Here is a 10,000-nt window from a genome sequence, read left to right on the forward strand (position 1 = left end):
GTACCTAGCATTGCTCGTGCCGACTCCTTCGGTAGGAGTGTTTCGCCAATCAAGCAGTTCTAGGAATTCTGACTGGTCAGACTCGCAGCATTTGGTGAAGAGGCGTTTCATTGTCTTAACCGCGTTCTCGGCTTTCCCATTGGACTGTGGGTGGTGAGGGGAGGACGTGATGTGTTGAAACATCCAGGATTTTGCAAACACTGCAAATTGAGCGGATGCAAATTGAGAGCCATTGTCAGTGACGATTACCTCAGGGATGCCTTACCTAGCGAATACAGCCTTCATTTCCTTGATGACGCTACGGAACGTCACTGAGTTTATCCGAGCAACTTCGCTGAAGTTCCTGTATAGTAGTCGGTGATGAGGAGCAAGGTGGGGTTGTTCAGCTCGCAACGGTGCAATCATCATGGTGCAAGTAATCGATCTAAGGACTGCCTTTAGGTCAGAAAGCCCCGCACTACATACGGATTATTTTAGCTAAAGAACCTTGATAATGAGCGATAAACATCAAATAAATCAAATGTCATACTAAGTAAAACTACATTTGTTAAGGAAATATCAAGACGAAGAAAGTGCTGACCCATACAGTAAAACTTTAGCGAAGTGTTTTAACCAACTTCCGTCAGCTCTTGTAAATAGTGTTGTATCATTTTCGTATCGATCCAGTTGTACACTTCCGTTGGCCTCGTTGCCGCGGTAGTCCTCCTTTTTCAAACACATATCGCTTAATTAAGAACGAATTATACGTTGTCCGCTAATTAACAACAGTCTTAAGTGTCATCTCTCCCGTTGTCCATAACATACAGTGTTTTCTTTACGAATGTAAGAATAGTGTGTATGTTCTTGGAAAAAGGAAATCAGGCTTTAATAGCAACCGCAACATTCTAAAGTAGAACAAATCTCAAACAGGCTAAGTAGAATTGTGATGCCATTTTTGGCGATAAAGATGGACGCATCTTTGCCATATTTTAAGAACAGAACCAAGCGAAGACATAAGAAAACACCGTTTACAGCGAGAATCTGGATCGTTTTTCGCGATATTGATGTCCACTTGTGATATTTCCAATCGCCATCGTCTATCTTTACTTCCACCAGCTGCAGCGGCGAAAGAAGAAAGCTGAAGCAAACGATGCCAATGATGGCTTCTTCAAAGCTTCTTGGAATGTTGTGAAGGACCACATTTTCTCCCAAAATAACCTCCAACATTTCGACGCCATCAAAAAGATCTATCGCTATTTGCAAGGACAAAATCACTATTAGCTCTCTGTAAGACATTGAGTCTGTGGCTGTGCTTAAGAGAAGCAGCAGAAGTAACGGAGATGCGCAAAGAGTCATCTTCAAAATATTTGGTCCAAAGAAGATCTGACTGTCGAGCTTGTTCTCGATTGGGTCGCTACCGCCAAAAATAGTTCCTATCAACGGCACTAATCCAATCCAGACATAAGCTAGCCAAACAGCGAATAACCACTGAAGATTTTCATCGTTCGATAGAATAATCCAAAACCATACGACCAGAGCAGGAACAAAAAGGAGGACTAGTAAATAGAAAGCATTATTGCTTTTGTACTCAGCAGGATACGATGTGAGCGAGTACGTCTGGAGAGCATACAAAGCCAAAAAGGCAAATCTTCCTAAAAAAACCAAACAGGAGGCCATGAATACGATCGAAACCTTGTCCGTAAATGGGCTTTAGGAATCGTCTCCAAATCAGCTACGTTAAGTTTAACAACCGGCAAGACTGGCACCTTGCAAGATAAGCGATCGGCGGACGCTACACAACGGCGATTCTGTTTCCGAGAAAAGGGAATTTATTGACGAAGAGTCGCAGTTCTAGGAAATTACGTCATCTCTGGAAATAACATCTCGTTTGAAGATTACTAAATGAAAGCAACTTACAAAATTTACAAGGATCGCAAATGGCAACTTGTTTGTAAGCTGCATTCAGTAATCTTCAAACCAGCGAAGTATTAAACCATGTGTCATTGTTTAACTGAGACAAAAGATTGAAGTGACCCACACTAATATCATGATAATTGAAGCAACTGTCTCATGTTTAGATACCTGATAGATTCAGATGGCTCCAACGGAATTTGAACTCATGACCTCTGCGATGACGGTGCAATGCTCTACCAACTGAGCTACAAAGTCACACATTTGCGAGTTGGTCAATTTGTTGGCACATGTGTCCGCATGAGAGAAACACACACAGAGAATTGCTTAAATTGTCCGGATAAGTGCGAGGATTGATCAATTCAATCCTTCGTCTGTAACCCGCCCTTCAAGCACACATTTCCTTCCTTCATTGTCCAACTAGTTGCCATGTGAAATTACACTTGTTTTGCAACATTTTGAAGCACATCAACCTTATACCACTGATACTACGCAGACCGTGACTTTCAATACAATTTCCTAAAATCTCATCTACAATCCTGGTCAAAAGACCTTAGAACACTTGTCAAATTTGGCCGAAAAGTAGAAAATTCGGCTGTACATATACACTTTCATCGTTATATGAGAAGCGCGTGTTCCTCTTTCGCTGCCGAGACCGTGAAATATAAACATTGTAACGGGGGGAGAGGGGAAAGCGGGAATTATGCCAACAGTTTTGACCAGGATTGTAGTTCTCTGTGCACTGAACTGAAAGTTTAACACAACCGCTTGACTTTTAAAGGGACCATTGTCAATATCATGCTGTGCTACGTATCGATTGCAATAGTGAAACATTAACGTCATGCATCGCTTGTGAGATCCTTTTAAAATTCGTCTTTAAAATGACAATCTCTAAGAACATTAAATCTGAGAAATGGATGAAACCACCTCCTGGGTCGACTTGCTTTTCCATTTTCAGTGCTTTGATAAACTGAAGAATCATGAAAGTCGGTTTAGGGGAGTCCCCGTTTTTGCATGCCCGTGACAACTGTTTTTGGAAATCGTAACCGTAGTATGATATTCTTCTTAATTAAGATCAAGAGGTAAAATAGGGCAACCCTAAAACCCGGAATCCGGAATCCGGAATCACAGTGCAATACAGAGAGTAAACACTATCCTAAACATTCATAAAGCTAACCTTAGGCCTAATTAGGCCTAAAAACGTTTGTTTAGGCCTAATTAGGCCTAAGGTTAGCTTTTATGAATGTCTAGGATAGTGTTTACTCTAATTAGGCCTAAGGTTAGCTTTTATGAATGTTTAGGATAGTGTTTACTCTCTGTATTGTGCTGTGATTCCGGATTTCGGATTCCGGGTTTTAGGGTTGCCCTATTTTACCTCTTGATCTTAATTAAGAAGAATATCATACTACGGTTACGATTTCCAAAAACAGTTGTCACGGGCATGCAAAAACGGGGACTCCCCTAAACTGACTTTCATGATTCTTCAGTTTATCAAAGCACTGAAAATGGAAAAGCAAGTCGACCCTAAACAAACGTTTTTAGGCCTAATTAGGCCTAAGGTTAGCTTTTATGAATGTTTAGGATAGTGTTTACTCTCTGTATTGTACTGTGATTCCGGATTCCTGGTTTTAGGGTTGCCCGGTAAAATATTTTAGTTCATTATTGTTTTGGCAAATTCGAATGTCACGTCCGTCGTTTGATACAGCCCAAAACCAAAGAAAAAACCAAAAATAATTAAATGATTTTTTTTATCTTGTTCGATGTTCAAAAGAGACTGTACTTGTGATGCGTTGTTCTTGAGTGCCGCATTAGTAAATTAAAGGGGGCTTTCCCACGTGTTGATTTTGAAACAAATTTCAGGTAGCTACAGCTATTCGAGGCGAGCAGTGGCTTTAACGCATGACAAATTTTAACAATCCGACCTTACAGAATAAAAAAGTAACTTACAGTAAATAGCAGGTAAATCAAGAGAAACGGAAATCCAGTGACAAAACTAGGACTAATTGTATACAATTAAAGAAACGGTAGGCTATTCCAGACTGTAACACCTTGTCGTGAAAAGGATTTATTTTGCTTATCTAGCGTCTAGCACAAAGAAATTACCTCTTGACGATGATCTTGTGCTATTGGGGTGAATATTCGATTGTAAATGAAATGTATTATTTATGTAGGATGGCCATTATCATTGAAAACATGCATTCATTAAGAAAGCAACTAATTTGAAATAAAGAAGACTGTTCTAAAGATAGTAAATTGGAGGGGATGAAGAAAAGAATTGCGTGAGATTTATAGTCACCAAAAATCAGAAGGCGGAGGGCCCATTTATCTGCAGGCGTAAGAATTTTTCCAGCTCGGCCCCACGCGACTATTCATACAATAGATAGGGTTGGATAAGTGATCTATAGATATGATGTAAAGTATTCAAGGGTACAAAGTGTCTTAGTCTCAGTAGCAATAATAACAACTGACATGCTTATTTTCGATGCAATGTGGGAAATGTGATGTTTCCAAGAGAGGTTCTCGTGACTACAGAAGCACGCCCGGATACTTGACATAGTTTTTGCACTCCAGAGAAACGCATGAATTCCTAAGGTGGTCAGAAACTTTCAAATTGACTTGGTAAGGTAATTTTTTTCTATCTGGGTCGAAAAATTACGAAATCAGGTTTTTTAATATTTAGAGATAACTTACTTGCTATCAGCCAAATCGAAACCTTAGAAAGCTCATTATTCACTGTGGACTCAAGCGATTTGAGGTTTTTATCCGCATATGAATTAAAGATTCGCGTCGTCCGCAAATAAATAAAACTTAACTTGGTTACAGCTATTACAAATACATTTACATAAATAAGAAGATCAGGGGTCCTACAACCGATCCTTGTGGGACTCCAGATAGTAATATTTTCTTACTAGATATGTTTCTGAGGCCAATTTCACTGCACTCTGTCTACGTCCTACAAGATATGAAGCAAACCTGTCATTTATAATTTCACGTATCCCATAGTGACTCAGTTTCTGCAGTAGTATTCCATGGTTTACGGTGTCAAAAGCCTTCCGTAGATCAATAAATATACCCTATGTGTACAACTTTTTATCCATGTTGGCTTGGATTAGATTAATCAGTATGTCTAAAATAGCATGCTGGCTTGATCTTTTCTCACGAAATCCATATTGTGTTATCAAGAATATTGAATCTTTCGAGACACGATTTTAGGCAATAATACATCAGTTTTTTGAAAATTCGATTGAAAATTGAGAGTAGTTTAAAATTCAAACTTGTAAAAAAATACCATCTTGTTTGTTTAGCGTCCGTTTGATTATTTGTAAGCCTTCCAGAAATTTTGAGAAAAATGACGTGGAGTTTAGGATTCACTTTTATAAAGAGCATCGGTAAAGTTTAAAGTAGTCGTGTTGTAAGTGTTTTAGAATAAAACGTGACTGTAAATTCAAACCTGCGAGTTCTGTTGTACTATTGAGGTTTGGTTACTGTCATTTCTAATTACGAGGAACTCCTTGTCTTTTTTTAGCACTGCCTCTTCAGGTTATAGGAATAGCACAGTACGGGGGGTTGCAGGGTGGGCGCAGTGGTAAGAGCACTCGTCTCCCACCAATGTGGCGCGGGTTCGATTCCCAGACTCGGCGTCGTATGTGGGTTGAGTTTATTGGTTCTCTACTCTGCACCGAGAGGCTTTTCTCCGGGTACTCCGGTTTCCCCTCTCCTCAAAAACCAACATTTGACATGATTTGCGTTGATTGTTAATTTTACTTTATAGTGTTCCCAATTAGTGCTCCAGCGCTAGAACGACTAGACGCTTAAATAAAGTTCCTTTCCTTACCTTTTCCTTTATAGAACGTTACGTTTCGCCGAATCATTAAGCAGGAATGTCGAAGCGACAAACCGCGTTGGCTGGTTGGCCAGCTGATCATTTACATATTTAAGACATCTTTACGCATCTTAACTGCTTCCAGCCATAGCGCCTCAGTTTATAAAATCCGGAGGGCGAGCTGTGTTTTTTGATCTATTATTGACTCAGTGTGGTTTTCTTACTGCTTATCCAGTTTAAATAACGGTCGTGCGTGGTCTTCTGTCTTGATTTCGTACACTCCAGTATGCCTTATATGGTTGTATTCGTTGTACAAGCGTTAGACAAAGCTTCGCACATTCTTCATCGTGTGAGCTTTTTACATCGTCTGTGCCTTACTGCCAAATGTCATTGTCATTTTTGGATTCGTCGTAAACAGCCTCGACAAAGAAAAATACCTCCGTACGAATGTATTGAAGATGGTTCTTTGTATCACACCAGTTCTCCTGGTACTGTTGATGCTCACAGCAGACTACGAAGATGAATTAAATGGAGAAAAAGAAAAATGAACGCAGAGAATTTGTCTCCAAGGTGTGTACTCAGATGGCCATTGACCTCTTGGATAAATCGAAGTGCTAGATATTATTCTGGAGGAGAAAAAGCACAGCTATGTCATAAGTAAAGGATTTGGAACGGCCATGACCGCTGTAGCTTGTCTTAGTTTTGCGCTGTCGCTCTTGCAAATAACCGAGGTCAAGTTTAATAACGAAAGAAAGCCTGAGAAAACACGCCATGGAACAACACCGCTTTGCACCGCCACCGAAATGGTTTTAGTCAACCTCACTGATAATCCGCACGGTTGTGTTTTCTTCTTATGGGAAAGACAAGTCAATTGTCATGGCCAAAAATGGCCTCGCAATCTTGCTTTCAGCGTTTCAAATCTAATATCGGTATGACCCAAATAGACTACGGGATTTTTGTCTTAAATTTTAATACAAACACGCTTTATGAGAAACTTTCTTTTGTGATACTTCAGGATGAATTTAAACACCATTTTAAGTACATTATGACACAGAAAGTTTCACGACATGTTTATTAAGGCAAAGAGACCTGGAAATCTACTTACAAAGTTTGATAACGAAGAAGGACAGTTGATACAATTACAATGCTCCGAGTAAACTATTGTGCCACAAATATCAGCAGAACACAGAAACATTGATTGGCCTGTCGAGTCTAATGTACTCACATGCACCACGAGTTAACTAAATACGATCAATGACTAACATAACTTCAAGAAAAGGTAGATAACCTCACCCGATGACTCGGTGACGAAGTCAATGACGCTTCAATCACACTTTAGGGCGGATATTTCGCCCTATAAAAGTGATAAATTCGGATCGGCAAAAGCGCATGGAATCCACTAGCATTAAAAATTATGAAACTCGATAAAGTCCTATGCGTAGTCATAACTGGAAACACTGTGCACAGACAAAGAAAAACTATTACAGTACCAGTAGATGAAAAGATTATTGGGCGATGGCTCATTCTTACCGATGTAAATGTTGATTCAAAACCAATATCAAACACGCACAAGAAAGGAATCCCGGAGTAAAATAGTCACACTCGGCAAGCTGAGTAGGTCCCAGGACCCTCACAAGTGTGCTTAGCAGGGAGCCCACAATATACGAAGAACATACCCAGACTAAGGCCCCGTCGACACATATCCGGATATTTTTGAATCCGCAACTTTTTCTTTCCGGATCCGGCGAATTCGCTGGCGAACCCCGGAACTTTTTAAATACGCTTTCCACGCGTACCATTTAACTGAGCTTACTCCCGAAAGTAGTACGTACACCACCATCAACACTCATTAGGGTCTATACCAATACAAGCACCTGACTTACGAAGTAACTAGTGCTGTATCCATTTTTCAACCACAATTGAAAATGTGTAGAAAGACCTTCCAGATTTTTGTGTTCGTATTGACGACATACTGGTCTCAGGGGAAACAGATGAAAACCATACACATGGAGAATCTTCATCGTGGGTTACAGCGACTATAGGTATGTGGACTCAAGTTGAGCCCCACCAAGTTCCATTTCATGCCAGACCAATTTTTGTACTTAGGTACGACTGTTTCAGCTGAGGGAATTTCACCAACCAAAGAGATGGTAAAGGCCATTAGAAAGGCAGAAGCACCCACCAATGTGCCGGAACTGCAGTCCTTCCTGGGAAGTGTAGACTTTCTTCCCAAAGTTTTGCATAATTTTGAAAGAATTGCCTTACTCTATACCAGTTACTTCGTAAAGAAACACCCTGGAAATGGGGAAAACTTGAACAAGAAGCTTTTTTAACATCAAAGCTACTTCAAGTGTGCTTCGATTCGTTTCTATGACACTATGATCCGGCTTTTAAATTGGTTTTACAGTGTGACGCATCCTCTGTTGGCGTGGGAGCCACACAACGTCAACCGAGACCTGATGATTCATTTCTATCTGTTTCTATATCATCTTTCAAACACTAAAAATGATTACCAGAAGACATGTTTGAGGTTTGGAGACCATTATTTTATTGTTACTCATATCGAGATGATTTGTGCCGAAATCGCTGCCTGAAACCTATTTAAACGGTCACTTGCAGAGCCTGGGCTACCTGTAGTATTTCTTGTCGTTCGTTTGGTAATTGTATTCAAATACAAGAGAGACGAATCCATTTTCGTCGCAAAGAATGCCATCACCATCATATTGAGGACAATAGGACTCCGAAACCTTAAAGAGTAATGAACGAAGGTTTTAGTTACGTTTTGCTTCTGAGGCAAATACAGTACTATCCAGGACCAAACAAGACACCTGTTTCTACTAAATCTGACAAACGAAATCGTCGTTGTCAATCTGATCCTTTACACAAAATCAAGATTGCACATCTGAACATCCGTTCTTTAAAGAACCGCGAACACTACATACTTGCTAAAGAAGCTGTACGTGTAAACAAGCTAGATATTTTCACTATTAGTGAAACATGGCTTGACAGCACATTCTCAGATTTAGAAGTGGAATTTCTCGGCTTTCATTTTCATCGACTCGACTGAAACATCCAAACTGGTGGGGGTGTTTGCATTTTCACAAAACAAGGCTTCAAAGTGGAACGCTTACACGAACTATCTTACATTGCTGCTTCTGGTCTGCATATGTTGTGGGTGAAAATTCAGATCAGAAACTGGAGATCTTTCTTAGTGTGTACTGTTTACAAGCCATCAGACACAAGCACCTTTGCTTTGATACAGATTTAAGCGAAACTCTTGATAAAGCACTTTCACTAAACAAACCAATTTTCATTTTAGGAGACTTAAACTGTAATATGTTGAACGACAACGATCCAGCTTGTCAAGCTCTCACGAGCTTCTATTCTTCTTTCAACCTATTGCAGCTGATTACTCATCCAACAAGAATAACTCAAAATTCAGAAACCTTAATTGACGTCCTACTTGCCACAAAAGGAAATCTTGTAATGGAAACGAAAGTCGTTCCCCTCTCCACAAGTGATGAGCTGTAAACTTGAGCCCGCGATATGGTTATGTGATACTGGTCACATTGATACTGGTCGCATTACATGGAGGGTGGACGGTCATACGGTCGTACGGTGACCAAAACCAAATTTTCTCGCTCAGATTAGTTACCATATTTTCCTACCCATGGTGCTCCTCGCGCCGCCAGCTCCGCTATAAAATTGGGCGTGTATCTAATAACACGTGTTCCTGGACACAATTGCTTAACTGGGCCTGGCCCCGGTTGTTGAAACGATACATAGCGCTATTCGCCGGATAAACCACTATCCATTGGATAGCGCAATCGGATTTGGTATGACTTATCCACTGCCGGGATAGTGATTTATCCGGCGGATAGCGCTATCCATCGTTTGAACAACTGGAGCCAGATCTTGGATCTTCTTCTGGAGTGGTAGGCAAAAATCATCCCAAACAAAGTGCTAACCAGAATCTGCAATTCTTGTTTAAGGTGACTCCAACCAGTTTCAACACTTTAAAAAGACACTCTTTTTAGAAAGATAGGCACCACACACTGTTTCACGTAACAGCAATGTTTTGGTACCATATGAAACACCGATTACTGCTAAACAAGATGTGGTCATTATTGGTTTGCATCAGCTGATAAATGAGCCAACTCGCATTACTGAGAAAACTTCAACAACAATATTGATTTAATCTTTGCTAACGAACCAGACAAAATTGTTTGCTCCGGTGTCTCTGATGTCGGCATTAGCGATCATAGTTTAATCTATGCTGATTGCGCA

At 40.2% G+C, this 10,000-nt stretch overlaps 1 protein-coding gene across 1 annotated transcript in view; it reads right to left on the minus strand.

Annotated features, from left to right (window-relative positions):
* Positions 1 to 2,865, minus strand: part of LOC138010342 (uncharacterized) — a 3,678-nt gene extending 813 nt beyond the window's left edge. Inside the window, exon 1 of the mRNA XM_068857258.1 lies at positions 1 to 2,865. This exon is cut by the window's left edge and continues 813 nt beyond it. Within this exon, the coding sequence (XP_068713359.1) occupies positions 865 to 1,656 (792 nt within the window). The 5' untranslated portion in view covers positions 1,657 to 2,865 and the 3' untranslated portion in view covers positions 1 to 864.
* Positions 2,866 to 10,000: the final 7,135 nt, after the last annotated feature.

The sequence above is a fragment of the Montipora foliosa genome, chromosome 7, assembly GCF_036669935.1.
Source record: "Montipora foliosa isolate CH-2021 chromosome 7, ASM3666993v2, whole genome shotgun sequence".
In the NCBI taxonomy this organism is placed as follows: Eukaryota; Metazoa; Cnidaria; class Anthozoa; order Scleractinia; family Acroporidae; genus Montipora; species Montipora foliosa.